Source organism: Artibeus jamaicensis, unplaced genomic scaffold, assembly GCF_021234435.1.
Source record: "Artibeus jamaicensis isolate MK-2021 breed Jamaican fruit bat unplaced genomic scaffold, CSHL_Jam_final contig_384, whole genome shotgun sequence".
NCBI classification, from domain to species: Eukaryota; Metazoa; Chordata; class Mammalia; order Chiroptera; family Phyllostomidae; genus Artibeus; species Artibeus jamaicensis.
Window position 1 is genome coordinate 8,485,413 of NW_026521810.1, and position 20,640 is coordinate 8,506,052.

General features: G+C 35.8%; 1 protein-coding gene across 4 annotated transcripts in view; it reads right to left on the reverse strand.

Moving 5' to 3' along the window:
* MGAT4A (alpha-1,3-mannosyl-glycoprotein 4-beta-N-acetylglucosaminyltransferase A) overlaps positions 1 to 20,640 on the reverse strand; it is a 125,553-nt gene that overhangs the window by 59,886 nt on the left and 45,027 nt on the right. For all 4 annotated transcript variants that reach the window (XM_037137186.2, XM_053664528.1, XM_037137183.2 and 1 more), the window contains one exon: positions 1,528 to 1,695. In XM_037137186.2, coding sequence (XP_036993081.2) covers positions 1,528 to 1,695 — 168 coding nt within the window. The remainder of the gene's footprint in view (positions 1 to 1,527; positions 1,696 to 20,640) is intronic.

A 20,640-nucleotide genomic window follows, 5' to 3' on the forward strand; every position in this document is an offset into this window, starting at 1 on the left:
AAGAATTTTCTTTCCTAATTTCATACTTTGGTGAATGAGATCTCCATTTAAAATGAAAAGACACTTTCGAAATCTAAGTAAATAATGATACTAAATTTTGGTGATAATGTGATAAATATTTCAGCTATTCAGACATCAAACACCCTAAAACATATCTGTCCTATCATTCAATAATTTCCCTTTTAGAAATGTAACTTTTATTCATTCAGTGAATATTTAGTGATTATCTATTTTGTTGCAGCCACTGTGACATGTGTTTGGAAATCGACAGTTATCTAAACAAAGATTCTGTCTTTAAGAATGTCATAACCTAATGAAAATAACTTAAAAGAGCTACCAGAAATATGACTGGCTTATATGCAAATATGTTCATCACAGAGCTAAAAAGTGGTGGAAAAACACCCAGAAAATCATATTTGCCTAAATATAGTAAAATGTTTAATATATTACAATATATAATTAGCTGAGAAGTTATACAGCCATTAAAAATGGTATTTTTTTAGCCCTGGCTGGTGTAGCTCAGTGGATTGAGCGCGGGCCTGTGAAGCAGAGGATCAAGTTCGATTTCCAGTCAGGGCACATGCCTGGGTTGCAGGCCAGTTCCCAGCAGGGGATGCAGGAGAGGCAACCATACATTGATGTTTCTCTCCCTCTCTCCTTCCCCTCTAAAGATAAATAAATAAAATCTTTTAAAAAATGGTATTTTTGAAGAATATTCAATGACATAGTAAATGCTAAGAGTATAATTTCAAGAGTTCAAATCAGTCCATAACACACAATCACAATTCTAAAGTAAACTATTCATGAAGGAAAGACTAGATGAAAAAGAAAAACAAATGTTAACAAATTACTTAGCAGGAGGCTTATGGATGATTTGTTTTTGTTATCTATACCACTGCATTATTTTAAATGTTGTTATGCCACAATCAACTCTGTAATCAGGAAGGCAAACAATAAGCATGAAATTTTAAAAATAAGATTAGGTAGTGAATGTTAAGACAAGAGGAACTACATGTATCAATTTAATTATTAGGATAAGAACAACACAGAAACAGAGAGAAGGTTGGCACTCATTTTACTCTAACCAGAAGCCCTCAGAGAGAGAAATAGTCAAATATGTCCAAAAGTACCAATAACAAAACTTCATAATTTTTCTTATTAAGTCAGATCTAAGATTACTTCCAATAGCTCAAAGATTCTCCAGAGTATATCTGAAGTCCACCCAAGTCACAACATAAACGTATATATACAAAGTTAAAATTTGATCTCATTTTCAATATGGTTTTAAAAACACTGTTGTCAATGAAATTTATACAAGTGAAATTTAACCCATTATTACTCTCCTAAAATCAATTAACAAAAACCTTTATAATTTATGATAATAGAAAGTTTTATGTGTGATTTTTCTCTCTAAAAAGGGTAACAAATGCTGGCTGACAAGCTACTCTACACAACCTTCAAATAAAATATTTCACATAACTTTTTGAAAACACAATCTTTTTATAAAACCAAAAATATAATATGTACCTGAAAATTTATTCAACGTGTCCTTACTCCCATTTGTTTCTACTCCTACACGCCTGAACTGCTGTACGATGGCACTTAATTCAGAAGAGCGCTGTGAGATTCTATGTTCAGCTATTCGAAGACGTTCTTTCAAAGCAAGAAATTCTCGTTGATAAGCAATCAGTTTTTCTAGAGGCAAATGCAAAAATTATTAGTGTATTTCTTTAAAAAAAAAAGAGATAGAAACAAACATAAAACAGAACTGAAAATTAAAAGAAGCCCTGATGAGTTACATAAGAAAGCACCATTAACTAAGTGTGCTATAATATTCTGCCAAAATGTGAGCACTTTTTCCTTAGTACCTCAGAAAATAAAAGATAGGGAGAAAAAAGACAAAAGTCTTTAGAATTAACATTTCAAGAATAATATTAACATCATTTCTTAAAAGGTACAAACAACTATAAAGATGTATAAAGAAGACAGATGAGATACTGAAACTGATGATAATATATCTAATTTCTATTAGCATAATATGGTGCTAATACAATTAGCATAGTGTGATGATTCTCAGAGGGAAGGGGTTGGAGAGGGGTGGTAAAGGGTAAAGGGGGCCATATATATTGTGAATGAAGATAATTTGACTTTGGGTGGTGGGTACACAATGCAATATACAGATCATGTATCATAGGAATCTATACTTTAAACCTATATGATCTTATTAACCAACATCACCCCAATAAATATAATAAAAAATAATGTGGCACACTAAAAAGAACTGCTTGAAAAATTTTAAAAATATATATCTAACAACATAATGAATATAACCTCTTTCACAGCATAATCATTAACTTTCATAGGCTAAGTGTTCCTCTGTACTTCAATTCTGCAAAGATTTCCCTAGGCCAGACTTAAGTCAAATTCCTGATCCCTAAAAACTGACTCCAGGAAGATAAACAACCCAACTGAAAAATGGGCAAAGGACTTGAACAGACACTTCTCCAAGGAGGACATAGAGAAGGCCCAGAGACATATGAAAAGATGCTCAGCATCACTAGCCATCAGAGATGCAAATTAAAACCACAAAATGAGACACCACTTCACATCAGTGAGAATGGCCATCACAAACAAATCAAACAAGTATTGGAGAAGGATGTGGAAAAAAGAGAACCCAAGTGTACTGTTGGTGAAAATGCAGACTGGTGCAGCCGCTATGGAAAACAGTATGGAATTTCCATAGAAAACTAAAAATAAAACTGCCTTTTGACCCAACAATTCCACTGTGGGGATTATACCCTAAGAACCCTGAAAACACTGATCCAAAAGAACCTATGTACTCCAATGTTCATAGCAGCACAATTTACAATAGCCAAGTGCTGGAAGCAACCTAAGTGCCCATCAGTAAATGAGTGGATAAAGAAATTGTGGTATATTTACGCAATAGAATACTACATAGCAGAGAGAAAGGAGCTCCTACCCTTTGCAACAGCATGGATGGAACTGGAAAGCATGATGCTGAGTGAAATAGGCCAGGCGGTGAAAGACAAATACCATATGATCTGACCTTTAAGTGGAACCTAATCAACAAAATGAACAAGCGAGCAAAATTTAACCAGAGACACTGAAATTAAGAACAATCTGACAGTAACCAGAGGGGAGGAGGGAGGGAATAATGAGGAAAAAAACAGTGACGGGTTTTCAGGAAGACCAATAAAGGATACATGGACAAAACCAAGGGAGGGGGTGGAATCAGGGGAGAAAGGTGGGGATGGCTGGTGTGGGGAGGCATTGGTGGGAGGAAAATGGAGACAACTGTACTTGAACAACAATTAAAAAATGAAATAAAAAGATACTTAGAGAAAAAAAACTCAATCAGGTAGATGTAAGATGACCCTAGTTAAAATCCATTCATTTTTCACAGTCAGGAAAACCTGGTCTAGGAAATAAATGTACATTTTTATGAGGATAAATGTAGGCACTAAAACAACAGTAGGAGATAGCTCAGAGAAAAGTATGCAGTGAGAAGAGGCTCAATTGTTGGGAACTGCCCTGCCTGGTTTCAAAAGCTGTAACCCCCATGGCTAAGGCTGAGTAAAGAGACCTTGGGACTATAAGCCACTAAGGAGACAAAGCTTATCTTCCTGGTAGGGGTGTTGCCTCTGTCCCCTTTTACTTCACCTGCCTGGCCCCCAATGCACAATGGGTTAGCCAATGACGAGTAAGATTCCTCAAGTTAGGGACAACTTAAGACAGGCATGGTCATGAGGGGGCCCTCAAAGAAAGCCCTCAGGGGTGATGGACCCTTGCCCCTAGGCTTTGAAGTAGCCTGAGTCCTCACTCTGTCTGCAAGAAGCCTCCTAATCTCTTGACTGCCTTACTTCCCCTGCCTAACTTAAGCCTGAAACAATGACAGAGGGCAGTGCAGCCCTGGGTAGGAATGGGTGGTTCCCTGGGGTGATCAGGTCTAAAAAAAGAATGCACAAAACCCCGTGAAACCTGCTTTGCTAAGAATGTCCTCAATTTTCTGATAAGGATCCAAGTATAAAATGAGTTTGTGCCCCAAAGTTTTATGGCCCTTTAGCTAACTGACCCTGACTCAGAATAAGCCATCAGAGTTCTTTTAATGTTATCTATTGTTTGATCATTATTGTCTGACAGTGATGAATGAAGACCTTCCTTGAGGTAATGCTCCCAGAAAAGCAATAAAAGCCTTTCCAGGCAAGGGTCAGGGTCCTGTCTCACTCAGAGAATGGCCGTGCCATTCCTTTTTCTCCATAGGACCTCCATGTGAATTTGTTCATTGCATCTACAACACAACACATGGACCCTGCTGGTCAGAGTCCGCATCACTCAAGGACAGACCGGACACCAAGATCCAAGAGATGGTAGGAAAAAAAAACATTTATTTATCTTGATCACCAGTGCTAAAAGGTAGTTGAGATTATGGCAGAGGTATCACTGATTTCTACAATCTCATTAAACTAAGAGAAACCAGAACTATGATTTCCTTTTCAAGATTTTATTTATTTATTTTTAGAGAGAAGGTAAGGGACGGAGAAAGAAACATCGATGTGAGAGAGAAACATCAATAGGTTGCCTCTTGTACATGCCCCACAACTCAGACATGTGCCCTTACTAAACCGGCGACTTTTCACTTTGCAGGACACTGCCCAACCAACTGAGCTACCCTGGTCATGGCCAGAACAATGATTTTCAACTTCTATATCAGGCTAGATAATCCCAGGCTACCATTTTGATATCTAAATTAAACATACAATATAAAAACTTTTTATTTAATATTATAATCTCTGCTTTATTCTAGCATAGACTCAATAAGAAACAGACTTATGAAAATAAATGCATATTTCATAAAGCTAATCTTAAAAGAATCAATTATACTATTCTTGTCCCTTACATAAAGGTCCACACAGTAAATATCTGTGGCAGGAAAATAAAGTCTCTCCTGCTTAACTGTCATGCTGCCTATATAGAATAATGAAAGTCATGTGAGCAGCTGTATTCCCCTTAATTTACTGGCTTTAAGAGAGAAGGAAGGAGAAGGGGGTTATAATAAGAAGAGGGCAAACAGGGAGTTTCAAGGTACCAGCAAAGTTCTATTAATTGAGCTAAGCAGTGGTTAAATAAAATTCATTACTACACATTCATGGTTTAGGCACTTTTGCATATGTGTAAATTCATAATAAAAGAATTGTTAAAATATACTATTCACAAACACAAAAGCAATTACTGATTACCTTGAGCAATGTTGCAGGGTTCATTAAGGGTGCTGACCCCACACACAGTGGAAACTCCACATATACCCTTTCACTCCCCCAAAACTTAACTACAGTTGGCTCTTCACGTTCATGGGTTTTACATCTGCAGATTCAACCACCTGTGAATTGAAAAAAGTATTCTCGATCCACAGAGTGGAATCCATGGATACAGAGGGCTGACTACTCTGTTAGCTTACTATTGTCTGGAAGTCGAACCAATAATACAAACAATTAACATACATTTTGCATGTTACATGTATTATAATCTGTATTCTTAGAATAAACTACAGAAAAGAAATTATTAAGAAGATTATAAGGAAGAGAAAATACATTCAATGTATTTATTGAAAAACATGTGCATATAAGTGAACCCACGCAGTTCAAACCCCATGTCATCCAGGAATCAACTGTATATTATAACAAAAACTGTGACAATTATAACAATTGACATACAACATTTATGTTACAAAAACTACAAGTCCTTTACTGAAGCCTATGACCAAAGAATGAATGAAGTCATCTTTTTTTTAAAAAGATTGTATTTTTTTAGAGAGAGGGGATGGGAGGGAGAAAGAAAAACACTGATGTGAGGATTGGTTGCCTCTCACACGCCCCCAACTGGGGACCTGGCCTACAACCCAGGCATGTGCCCTGACCAGGAATCCAACCAGTGACCTTGCAGTTTGGAGGCTGACGCTCAACCCACTAAGCCACATCAGCCAGGGCTAAATGAAGTCATTTCTTAATCCTAAATGGGAAATCTCAGTCTTGTAAAAAAGATAAATTCTGCCCTAAGCTATATAGTAAGTTTAATTCAATACTTTAAAAAATAACAACATATTTTTGGAAGTTGACTTTTGACATGCTATTCTACAATCCATGTAGAAGACAGAATGTTTTTAAAAGGCAAAAAAAAAATCTGGAAATAAGGGAAACTTGCTCTAAGATCAGAACATACTACAAGGCTATAGAAATTCAAACAATATGGACTGCCAGGTTCAGTAGTATGAACAAAAGACCAATTGTGCCAAGCAGAATGTGTCCAAAATTAGTATGAATAAACTATCCTGAGTTCTTACCTCTTTATATGAGCAAATTAAAATCCTTTCCTTAATACTTACACAGTACTGACCTGACAGAGTGGTTTCTAAACATCATCTGGCCTAAAAAAATAGAACCCTGGAGAAATAACTTGAAGATGAACCTGGAGCACTCTACGTCAAGTAATAAAATGTTATTAAAAAAAAAAAGACTGGACTTGTCAAAAAGGCATAGGAAGGTACTTGAGGCTCTCTGAGTGACCAAATTTGGGATAATTTAAGTACTAAAACAAATATTGACAGTAACAGATTATAACCTATTGAATAAAATAAGAATCCATGACTCCATCAATAATAAATAAAAATTAACAGATGAGGGAAATATGCTTCCTACAGTAGTATGCCAACTAAGAAACACAGAAGGAATGATGAATGTTAGAAAAATCACCATTTTGCAACTATCATAGCAATAAATTATTCAGGCAAGAATCAAAAATGGATGCTGAGCCTAGCAGGTGAAAGTCTGATGAGGAACAAGATACATATATCATCTCAAAGTATCTTTCTACAAAGTACTTATTAATTTACCAAGGAGAAATGTGGCAGATATCATCTTAATCAAGTGATCACCTCAACAACAATGGAACAGACATCATGAGCTTTCTGTTGTGATGCACAGAGCACAGCACAGGCCTCATTTATGTGGCATTCCTGCAAAAATACATAATCTGAATCTAATCTCAAGAAAATACCACTCACATCCAAAATGAGGACCAATGTACAAAACTAAAGGTTTGTACATAAATTTAAGTGTCATGGTCGTCAAAGACAAATACTTAGGAATTGCCTGAGATTGAGACTAAAGGAAATATTATAACTAAATGCAAAGCACAATTCTGGATCGGATCCCGGACCAGAAAAAATAAATGCTATAAAGAACATTACTGGGGAAAAAATAATACAATGTAGATGATAGAGTAACTAATATTGTCCCAATGTTAAATGTCCTAAATTTGACACCTGCACAGTAAGTCTTCACTTAACATCACTGACAGGTTCTTGGAAACTGCAACTTTAAGCAAAACAACATATAATGAAACCAATTTTACCACAGGCTAACTGATATACAGACATATGCTATAAGACCTTTACTCTTGTTTATATCAATTAGCATATGGGAAAATTGTTTAAAGTCAACAACAGTAGGTGAGGACTTACTATACTCTATTAATATAAGAGAATTCCTGTTCTTAGGAAACAAATATTAAATTATTTAGGGGTAAAAAAGGTACGATTTCTGTAATTTACTTTCAAATGTTTCAGAAAATAAACATATCTATAGATAAAAAGAAGATAGAGGCAAAATGTTCAAAATTGGTGAATTATAAACAGAAGTTATTTGTATGAGCCTTGGAACTCTTCATTGTTTCATTTGAAACTTTTTTAAAAATAGAAAGTTTTCAAAAAGCAAGCAGGACTGATGGCATAAAGGTTCAGTCTGTTAGTATAGAAAAATATGGATCTGAAAGCAGTCTCTACCCCTACACACATTTTTTTTCTTGGTACTTTTTGAAACCACCTTCCCAGAAGCCAGCTTTACCATGTAGGGAAACCGATCAGTAGCAATGGAGAAACACCCCACCCCTGATTCTAAAATTCTACCCTGCTTTCAGATAAACTAGCTATGCACAAGGATATGATTATTTTCTTTCAGGCCCAGATGTTATTGCTGCTCTTAGTCCAAAGCCCACAGCTATGAAAGGGCTCCCAAAGGGTCACTTCCCATCTCTCTTACATCTGTCCTTTGTTTCTAACCCCATCCTTCTTTATTAAAAGGACATTAGTCCTTACTCCATCAGTGCAAGTCCATACTCCATCTAGGAAGCCAAGTCAGTGAAAAAGAATGTGTGTGGTAAAGCCCTCAGCTAGGCTTGCTAGGAAAAGAAGTCCACAGAATGCTGTTGGCTCCTCTAAGGCAGAAAGGAGTTATATATTATCTTCCTATGACCCTCCCTTGCAGCCTATCCTCCATCATCCACCCCAAACATAGGGTTACTAGTGACTTTTCCTAGATCTATATTTCCCATAGTACACAGCTCTCTTGAGAAGAGAATTTTAGTTCAAACTTTAACATAATAATCCACAAACTCCTTCTAATTAGTGGTATGTGACTGACAATTTCCCATTTTTAACATTAGTAGCAAATCCTTATTTTTGCTTTTCTTTGAATCATTTCACAAGTGTAACACTGCAAGAAACTGAGGGAACTCTTACCCAATTATTTCACTTGTAAGTGCTTAGTTTTGTTTTTATTGTAGATAGAATCGACCTTTTTTTTAATTGTAGAAAGTTTTATACCCAGATTAAACAATGAAAGTACAAATCATGTTCTGTGAAGCTAAGATTCTGTAATATACAAAATTTCTAAAGAAACCACTTCAATGCCTTCAAATCATATAACCAAGTCAGTTCTCCAGTGAGAACAGTGCCTTTAGGCTTTCAAAGACTTATTAGGTTGAACCACACAAAATTACTGAATGATCTTGTTTTTACAAAAATGGCATTTTCATATGGTTGAAAAATTTAAACAAAATAGCTTGGGCTCAATTTAATTTTAAAAATGGATACAGTATAGATGAAAAATTAACACAACACAAAAGCACTAAAAACTAACACCCAATGTGCAGTAGATAAAAACAGAATAGAAAACTTTATTTTCTAAACAGTAACTTCTTATTAGCAGGGTGTGGGAATACTACTGACTTTGATGAGCCAACATTAAAACTAGCTTTTTATGTTGAAATTAAAATGACCAAAAATTAAGCCTACTTTTAAATTTCTGATTTTAATTTTACTAAACAATAAATTTCTGGTACTGGAAAGAATGTTGGTAAGTCATCTGGTACATCCCTCTGTCCTTCAGCACTACACTGAAAAACATTTTATTTCACATTCATCATTCTTACATAACCATTTTAAAAAGATTTTTTATTTATCTTTAGATATATTCTTTTTAGAGAGCAAAGGAGGGAGAAAGAGAAGAAGAGAAACATCATTGTGTGGTTGCCTCTCGTGTGCTCCCTGTTGGGGACATGGCCCACAACTTAGGCACATGCCCTGACAGGAATCGAACCGGTGACCCTTTGGTTCTCAGTCTGGCACTAAGTTAGTTCACTGGAGGCACACCAGCCATGGCTATACAACCACTTTTAAAGAAAGAAAGCCTAAATGAAATTATAAGCATTGCCCACTTATAAATAACTTAAAGGAAAAAATGAAAGAACTAAATTCAGAACTAAATCTAGAAAAAAATGAAAGACATAGTAAGCAGGAATCCACAGGAAATAGGATGAAAAAACAGACAAGTCTGATTAGAATGGATAGATAACAATTATAAACAAGACTAGGTATCTCATAGTTTATCTGACTTTATCACACAGAACATCCACTGGTGAAGAACTTGTTGGAACACAGAACTCTGGACCCCAACTCCAGAGATTCTGATTCGGTAGGTCTGACATGTGACCTGAGGATTTCTAACAAGCTCCACAGCAATGCTGAACCACCTGATCCACTGAGTAGCAGTGACATAGCCAATAATGTCCTCAAAGTAGGTCCGTACTCCAGTAGCCTGGAAATTTATAGAGTTCTGCTCTACCAGCTCCTTCTCCTTTCCTCTGGCTACATGTTAAAGGTTCCAGAGACAGGAGGAGTTTAATAAAATGTTTAGGACCATAATCCTCAAGATTACACATGGGTAGGAGATTGGTTTCATAATATCCAGTAAACATCTACTTCCATGGTCTCTTTTAATAATTATGCAGAACAAGATCATTCCTGGTTTTGGAGTACAGTAAATTCTCACTTAATATCATCAATAGGTTCTGGGCTCTAAATGAAATGACATATAACAAAAACAATTTTACCATAGGCTAACTGATATAAATAAGAGTTAAATTTATACTGTACCTCACCTAACTTATATGAAATGACATTAAAAGAAACAATGTTATTTGAGGACTTGTGGTAGACCAGTCAGAATTTACCATGTAAGTATAGATGATGAAAAGACCTGCATCATTTTAAACTCCAAAGGGAAAATGGGGCTCGTAGAATATAGAATCATATAATTTATGTAAATTAAAACAGAGAAAATAATTCCATTTGTTCCCTTACATTGTGTTTCACAGTGCATAGAAAACAGGATCCTAACCAGTAAATACCAGGTATGTTATGGTTGAAAAGTTTTCTAGAACGCAATCATTATTTGCAAGTTATCGTCTAAGCAATCTAATCATTAACACTGTTATTCAAAATAAACTTCCGGGTACAAGTGTATAAGTTAAAAATCTATCCACTAACCTTATAAAGCACAATACCTTACAATAATCAAATGATGCTATATACACCCATAACACACACTTTTGTAGAAATATTTCCTTAGTCTGAATAGCTGCAACCATTATCCTTGATTACTCTAGAGGACAGGGCAATCTCTTTTCCATAATTTTATCATAAAGTCCCAAATACTATTATCGTAGTGAAATGAGAAGAAAAAACAATAAACTGCATGACTTACGATAATGTTCATTAGAGTGTGTGTTTGTAATGGTTCTTTACATTTAAAAAATATTGACAATCATTCTATACAACCTGATTCTTGGAAATTTACCAACCATAAGAAGCTAGGAGCAAGTTATCAAATTGTTATAAACTATTTTCCTTAAGTACTTAAATTTATTGGCAGACATTCCACGAAAGTGTTGCTTCATTACAAAAAGAAAAAAATATTGTTCTGAAAGACATAATGGTATGTATTTTCCTATGAAGAATCCCTCAAGATGTAGCATGTTATTTTATATGAGAACTATTTTAAAGAGAAGAATACTCATAATTAATCAACCTTACACAATGGACTAACTCTACCAACAAACATGATGTCCACTAACCGTACCTCCCCAGCTAGTCTAGTCATTCCTTTTATGACTTACTTCATGCTTTCTTCTTCCCCTTCCTCACTCTCCTGTTGTTCCTTATTTTCCACTTATCCAATTACTTTTCCACAAAACCCTTTTTAATTTCTTCTCTTTCTCTGAATTTTTCATTTTGATCATAAACTTCACATCTCTCACCTCTCTCTTTCATATTATTCACACTCCCCCCATTCATTTTGCAATGTCCCCATCTTCTCTGCTCTCTTTGTTTCAAATTACTGAAGACTTTTTTTTTCTCCAACTGACATAAACAGTCCACTTACCTGGAGACACTAACTTTGTAGTCTTTTATAACTTTCACTGAAAAAAACTGAGAATTTAAGATTTTCCTTCTTGTATACATAATGGCAAAGAGAAGAAAACTGGCAAAGGAAAACAATTCACAATTATTAGATGAATCAGAAAATGAATATAGAAACACAGGTACTGTCACTCTAAACTCTAATCATGTTGGTGAAATTGACTGTAAAAGTGCAATCTCAGACTATGAGTCTTCAGATGACAGTACCCTAAATGAATTTTCTCAAGTTCAAGATTAGGACTTCAAGTTATAGACCACGATGGAATAAAAATACTTTGCCCTATTCCTTCCATTACATAAAACAAAAACCCTGGACATTACACATTAAACAAACATACAGAAGACTCTGAAAAGTGAAGAAAAGGTAGACAGAAGTGACCTTGGGACACAAGGAACAAGTTTCCTTTTGCTTCATATATCTGAGACTGAGTACTGGAGAGGGGAACATCTGGAAATATCAATAGGAGCACACAAAAATGCCCCACGACACACCTGCTCTCCACAGACAAAGAACTAAGGATGGGGCAACTTAGCAAGACAGAAAACTTTTAGAGAATTAACTGCTCTATTCCAACCAATCACCATAGGAATACAGTTCCATTCCCATCACATTGGCAAAAGCCAAGTAGGGAGACTTCCACTGCTTCTCAGCTGTAACAAGGGCACACAAACACACACTTACTGAGGTGGTATCAGAGAAGTGTGAGTGAGGACCCAGCATTTTACTGCCTTCCAGCAGTAAGGAGTTCCCCCAATTAGCTATCAATGGAAGTCACATGAAAAGTAGTGACAGAGTACCTTCCCCACTGCCAGCCAGAGAGCTGTAGCAGAAGACTCGTGGAGAACTTATCTCCCATGGAGGTAATGACAAGCCCTTCCCAGCTGAGTAGCAGTGGAGGCCAAGTGAGGAGTCTGGACTTCCATCCTCACTTGGTAGTAACAAAGTGGCACTTCCTCTTCCCATTCCCAGACAATGGTTGTCAGAAAAAGCCAACTAAAACAGACAAATAAGACCCAGAGGTTTGTAACATAATACCCAAAATGCACTGGATACAACTGAAAATCATTCATCATATTAAGGACCAGTAAAATCTCAACTTGAAAAATCTATATACACCAAAATCAAAGTAATACAGATATTGGAATTATCTAATAAGTATTTTAAAGCAGCCATCATAAAAATGCTTCAATGGGCAAATTAAATGAGAGAAACAGAAACCCTAAGGAAAAAAGATACAGATTACAGAAACAAATAAAAATGTTAGAACAGAAAATATAATTGAAACAACCTCATTCTGATGTTGTATGGGCTCAACATCAGAATGAAGAGGACAGAAGGAAATATCTACGAATCTTGAAAAAGCCAACTAAAATTACCCAGTCTGAACAACAGAGAAAAAACTGACTGGAAAAAAATTAACAGAGCCTCATGGACTTTCAGGACTTTAACAAAATATATAAGATCTAACATTCCTATCATTAGAATTCCAGAAAGAAAAGAGAAAGAAGGAGGGAGAGAAAAAGTATTAGAAGAAATAATGGCAAGAATTTCCCAAATTTGGCAAAAGACATAAACCTACATTAAGATTCGAGAAGTTGAAAAGACCCCAAACAGGATAAACTCCCAAAAAACTCATCTGAAGAAACACTATAAATGAACTTCAAAAATCTAGAGACAAAGAAAAAATCTTGAAAGCAGCTAGAGAGAAATGACACTTTACCTACTGGGGAAAAATAATTTGAATAGCTAGAATTTCTCATCAGAAGCTGTGGCAGCCATGAACAAGTGGCACCACATTTTTTCAAGTTGCTTAGTGAAAGAATTATAACATACTTTTTGAGAAATGTGTCATAGGGTGACATCATGGTTGTGTGAACATCATGGAGTGCACTTACACAAACCTAGATGGTACTTTCATACAAGTGGCAGTGTAGCAGGTTTGTTTAGAACAGCATCACACAACCATGAGTAATATGTTGTGATTTCACAATAGCTACAACATCACTAAGCAATAAGAATTTTTCACCTCCATCATAATGGACCACAATGGACCATAATGGACCATAATGGACCCTATGAGACCACCTGTTTTATATGAGGTCTGCTGCTGACTGAATGTCATTATGTAATGCATGACTGTACTTAAAAAAAATATATCAACCACAAGTCCCATATATGGCATAATTATCCTTAAGGAATAATTATGAAAGGGCAATCAAGGTATTTTCAAAGAAAAAATAACGAATGATGTCATCAGCATACATACACTAAAAGAATGGTTAAAGGAAGTTTGTGAATTAGAAAGATCTTGGAACACCAGGAAGGAAGAACTGAGAGAACAAAACTATGGACAAACACAACAGACTTCTGTTCTCTTTTGGAGTTTTACAAATTGTGTTTGTGGTTGAAGCAAAAAGTTTAATATTGTCTGATGTGCTTTTCCATGTAGAGGGAATGTTTAAAACAATTACAAACTAGGGAGGGTAAAAGGACTTTAAAGAAGATAAGGTTTCTACATTTCACTCAAACTGATAAATGTCAAAAGTAGGAGACTGTGATTAGTTACATTTGTAAAATACCTAAAGCAACCAGTAAAATATCTGTACAAAGGGATACATATACTCAGAAACACTATAGATAAATAATAATGAAAATTTTAAAAATGTTCAAGTGAGCCACAAGTAGTCGGGGAAAAAAAGAATAAACAATGAACAAAAATAAAATGACAGACTTTATTATGCCTACCATTCCTAATCACTCTAAATATAAATAGTCTAAAAACACCAATTAAAAGGGAGATTGAATAGAGTAAATCAAAATATATTATCCAATTCTATGCTGCCTACAAGGGTGACATCCATGGAATCTTACTCGGCAATAAAGGAAAACTGGAACACCCAGCATCATGGATAGACCTCAATTTCATTGAGTGAAAAATGAAAAATGTCAATTTCTATAGGTCACACACTGTATGATTCAATTTATACTCATATAACATTTCCAAAATGACAAAGTTATAGTAATGGATAACAGTGGTTGCCATAAGTCAGGGATAGTGGAGAATAGAAGAGCAGGTATGACTATAAAGGGATAGCTCAAAGGAGATCTTTGTCATGATAAAAGTTATTCCATATCTTGTTAGTGGTGGTAGTTACAAGAGTCTGCACATGTGCTAATATAGCTTAGAACTGTATACGTTCATACCACCAATGTTGATATCCTTATTTTGACACTGTACAGTACACATACAGAACTTAAAAGAAGTAACCCACTGGAGGAAAATGGGTAAAGGTTATACTATATCTCTCTTCTTGTCTTTGCAGCTTCCTGCAATTCTATAATTATTTTTTTTATTTTATTTCATCCTGACCTGAGGTTATATTTACTGATTCTAGAAATCGGGAGAGACAGAAACATTGATGAGAGAAACATGGACTAGTTGCCTTCCATATGCACCCCAACAGGGGGCCGAACCGCAAACCAGGCATGTGCCCTGAGCAGGAATCAAATCCACATCCTTTTGGTTTACCAGCTGACACTCCAACCAACTGAGAGCCACACCAGCCAGGGCTCTATAATTATTTAAAATAAACAATTTTTAAAAAAGAAAACAAAAAAGATTCAATAAATGAGTGAAATTTCTAAGGACAAAAAAGAAATATGGCATTTTCACCCAGCTGGCCATTCAACTGGAAAGACTTCATCACAATGTTTGCTATAAGAACCCAGAACATCACGGTTTGCTAAAGAATGAATAACAATATTCTTTTGTCTATCATGTATTTGTGCAACAGGATTTACTGGATGAGTTCATAAAAAGACAAATGATAAAGGCTGTTGTGCATACAAAAGTAGTTAGAAAGAGATAATTTAGAAATGAAAAACTTCACTGGACTGATCATTCTGACTGGTGTTCATAAATTTAATAATGAAAATGTTTTACAGTTAAGGAGCAAAGATGGCCATCCTTTCTTCAAGAAAACTATGAGCTGCAAAGTCTTCAAAAGTTCTGTGTTTTGATGATGCAAGTACAGAAGAACTAAAAGCAATGAGAAGCTAGAACCTACTACAGATGTATTTGAAATCTGGATTTATGTAATTTACAAGTAGGATGAGTCCTGGGTTCATGAGCATTTAGCTGTATTCAAAAGATGTTGCCCATTCCTGTTTGTATACCTATCAAACCAGAAATATGTGGAGTAAAAATTTGATTTTACTATGTTTAAATTCTTATTAAAAGTTACAATGAAGTCTTTTTAGTATTCCTTTATTCCTATTTCTGTATATTTATAAAATTACTTACAATAAAAATAAATAAAAGGCATCCAATGGACCCAGATGGTAAACACTGATGTGTATGTTTTTGTACAATGGAGAACTGAGTTTAGGAAAACTGCCTCTTCCTTCAATCCACCCCTTCCCCCATTATCTACAGCAAAGCTCAATTCGGGGGGTCCCTAATGCTACCTAAGGGGAAAAAGTATCAGTGAGTTCAGTAAATATCTCATGATGCAGGCCACTCCAATAACTTCTAAAAGGCCAACTCTACATCTCCTTCATCTAGTGAGGTAAGAGGGACAGAGAGGATGGTCCTACCCATTATATAACAGGCTGCAGCTGCCACAAAAAAACCCCACATACCCTAAAGTTCTCATTTATGGGCTGAGTATATATCTCAAAAATTCCTTAGGCCCACCCACTCACCTTTCTTAACATTGAAGTTTTTCATACACTAAAATTTCATCACATTTGCTTAACTTGGTGTTCATCTACACTCTCTTCTTCACACAGATGCCACTGTAAACCCTCATTTTACCCCTCACCTGGGTTAGAACATTTTAATTGTCCTCCTGCTCTCTTGCATTCCCCTCCAATTATTCTCTGGACTATCACATAGTTTACCTTCTAAACTGGAAAGTGTGGCTTAACTCTCCAACGTTACCCAGGGTCACTTCTTGCTTCAACATCACCAAAATGCTTAGAGCTCTCCAATCACACTATGAGTTTTATCCCTTTTAGCTCATGTTGTCTCCTTACCAGACCCACCACTCTTTCTCATCCTTCAAAATGCTCTTTGGTTGTCTTACCTAGGAAGCTCTCTCTGACCTCTGTCTTCTTTTTATCATAATTTTACTTTATCTTACACATTCCTCATTTATGTCTACTACACTTTACTATAATTACATACATCTCTCTTCTTCCCAACTAAACTCTGAGTTGCCTGGTGGCAGGTATGTCAGGAATTTTTAAGACAACATTTAAGACCAGTGATTCACGAGAAGGACTCAGCACACAGTTGTACCAGCAAAGGAAAAACGCAGATGGATAGAAGTCTGAAGGAATCAGGTACAAGCTTGGAAGTCTTTTCCCAGTGGAGTGGTATAGAACACAATTCCTCCAGCCATGAGTTTTGACAATACATGCAAAATGATGCCTACCTGGGAAGCTCATTAGAGATTCAATGCCCCAGGTTGTTACTGGAGGCTGGTCATGCAGATACTCTCTGCCTAGCACATACCAAAATTTCAAATTCCTAAGGAAAGCAGATGTTCAGTATAAATGAAATTGCTTGTACAATTAGTTTAAACACAATGAGCCACTCTTATCATGTAGTAAAAGTTTTATGTCATTGTTTACCAGCCAAGTTTCCAGATGCCAGCCAAAATATCAACCTTACAGGCTGACCTTTCTAATGATTAGCAGTCTCAGACCTGCTGCTCACTCATTTCTTTACAATGAGACTCATATTTTAGGTTTTTGTCCCTAAATGCCAATGCCTTGTAGATGGCAGGTAATTAGCAGCAATGCCAGTGAACTGAGGCAAGTCTTTTTAAATTTTAGAAAAAAATTATCATAGGAAATTGATCAATAATATATGTAAAATATATACATTATTCATAAGGCTAAGTTAATGACAGTAATTATATAAAATAATATTATGGAACCACTAAAAATCATAACATAGGAAACATCTGTGATATGTTAGGCAAATGTAGATTGTACGACATGCTCAATGCAATGTTAATTACCTTTTGTTTATACTTAATAAAGTAGCTCTCAAACTTCTTGGTCTCAGAACACCTTTACAGTCTTCAAAATTAGAGGATATCAAAGACCTTTTGTTTATGTGAATTATATCTATCAAGATTTACCATATTAGAAATTAAAACTAATAAACACAGAAAATGTTTTAAATTAATTTAAAAACAATAAACTCATTACATGTTAACATAAGTAACATTTTATCAAAAATAACTATATTTCCTAAAACAAAAATTTAGTGGAGTGACATCTGCTCAAAAATCTTTAATGTTTGACTTAAAAAATACAGCTGAATTCTCATATCTGCTTGTGCTATTTCTTCTGAGAGTGAAAAAGCCAAATAACCAAATTACATCAATATGATTTAAAAAACAGTCCTGAGTTTATGAACCTCTTGAAAGGGTCCCAGAAATCCTCATAGGTCCTTGGACCACACTTTAAGAACCACTAACCCAGGAAAATGAAAGAAAATATACCAAAAATGTTAACACTGCTCTAACTGCTAGATTCTGTTGATCAACACTTTAAGATTTCCATGTATTTACATTCTATTTAGTAAGACTGATGTATTACCCTCTTTTTTATACTACTCTTTTCCAGTACTGGTTTAAGGGTCCTGTACACCTTTTACCCACATACTTTATCAAACAATGGAGTCTAGAACTGGACAATCGCTTGTATTCCCAAGACCTAACTGGCAGTCATCCTAAAGCAACACAAAAAATTCAGTTAGCTAATAATCTTCTGTAATAACCCAATGTTCTCAATTTAATCTCCTCTAATATATCATCCATGAATAATAACCTTTCAGAGTTAAGAATACAACAAGCACAGATTCCAGATAACCTCTAAGCACAGTATATATACTGCTTAAGAAGCTTCCCACAACCAGGAAAAGTTAGATTAGAAAACTGGTTTAGGAAATAGATACTAAACAACTAAGCTGAACATAAAATAAAGACCATATCAAATTGAAAGGCTCAATCTACCAACTTTAATGTATAAACAAGAAAGGCTACTGACCAACTTGGCAGAATTCCTAAGTCTATATTCTAGCCCCTGTTTAGGTCCTGTTTTAAAACTAGATCCTTTTTTGTAACACCTCACATATTAAAGACTTTTTTTGACAATTCAACATAGCAAAAACTTTACTATGCCATGATTTTATGTGTATGTACAAGAATGGGCAAGAGTAAGTTTACAGTTGTTCATATGGAAAATACAATAATTAATAAAGAATACAAGAATAAACTGTTTTATGTAAACCTACTTTTTCTCACCCCTGTATTTAGAGCTTAAGAATCCTAAGTGTAATGGTTTTCAACTCTGGCTATATATCAGATTACCTAAGGGAATATTTAAAAAATGCCCAGGGGACTTTTCTAACTTCTGATATCAATGATTCAGGAGGACCACAAATTCTCTCTTCCAAAATCAAGTATAAAGATGGACAAAAGAGTCAAAACAACCATTTCAGTGCTCTGGAAATCAACCAAAGACATACAACAAACTGAGAAATGTTTGTTTATGAAATTACTGCACTTTAGGAATGAACAGCATAAGTCTGTGACTTTGATGCCAGGAATTGACCTCATTCTTGTCTAGCTCTATTAACTGCAGAAATTCAACAAGGAGGGAGCTGACCTGGGAACCAGCAGATTCACTGCCGCAACACGTGTTGCCCAGGGGTGGGGCTCGGGCCGGGAATTTGATTTAGAGTGTTGTTAGTCAGAATGACAATCTCAGAGACAAATGAATAGAGAGTACTAGCAGCTCTGCTAGCCTGAGGCTGATGACCTACTGGGGGCAAGCAATGGACTGGCAGACTAGCCAGAGACTTACAGGAAGCGAGACAGCTTTAGGGAGCTTAAAAAGCTCTTCACATATCTCAGGTTGACTGGAGACTATGAGCGTGCAAAGCAGAGATTACAGTGGGCCCAAACCACCCACACATGCCTGGCTAATGAAGTCATGCACCCACCTAGAAAAACTGATAAAGAGGTCAGTGTTAGGATGGGCGAGGTAGGACAAAATGGCGGCTGAACTACAACCCGAAAAAGATGGCTGACATCAAACCAGAGAGCTGAAAGGGCGGGCTTTATCTGCATCACAACCTGAGCCCGAGGAGAACCACCAATGATATATTGTCACTTTGTTCAAAGGGGACCAATCCCCAGCTCCCAGGAAGAGAGCCGACCAAATAAAACCCCACCACATTCCCTGCTTAGGCAAGGCTTCCCTGGCCCCACTTTGTGGGCCAGGGAACCTCGCCCAGGTGCGCAAACCCCAATAAAGCTCTATTCTGCCTAACTTTGTGGCTGATTGGCATTTCTTCCTTGGCAGAGCCTAAGAAAACCTTTCAGTCAGAAGAAAGTAGGGCTGGAACAGATCTGAAAACAGCCTGAAATATGACTGTACTCACAGTCCACATGATCAGAGAAGTGACCCTGATTGGCTCAAAGATTCAGACCGCAACCTCTGAACAATCTTTTGCTGAACACTATGCTATGTAGACACAGGGACAACCCCTCTAGAAAACTAGGCTTAAAAATAAAAAATAAGTTAAAAGAGAAGTGTCAAGACATCAGTAGTCACATACTATGGGAAATACAGATTAGGGAGATTTAGTCCAGTCATGTTACTAAACAAATGAGAAAACAAAACACTAGACTAGACTAACACCTTCAGAGGTAAAAAGTAAAAACCTAGAGTTTCCTCGATATACCAACTAAAATATCTTTATGAGACATACAAAGAAAAAAGAAACTGTGACCCATACTCAGGAATCAAAAAAAAAGCAGTCAATACAAATGGTTTCTGAGTGTCCACAGATGTATCCAGCAGATGAAGATTCCAAAACAGCTAGGATAAAATAACTAATAAAATCATATTTAAAGCATTAAAGGAAACTGTGATAAAACTGATATAACAAATAGAAAAAACAAAGAAAAAGAAATTATAAAACAAAAAACTGGAGCTGAAA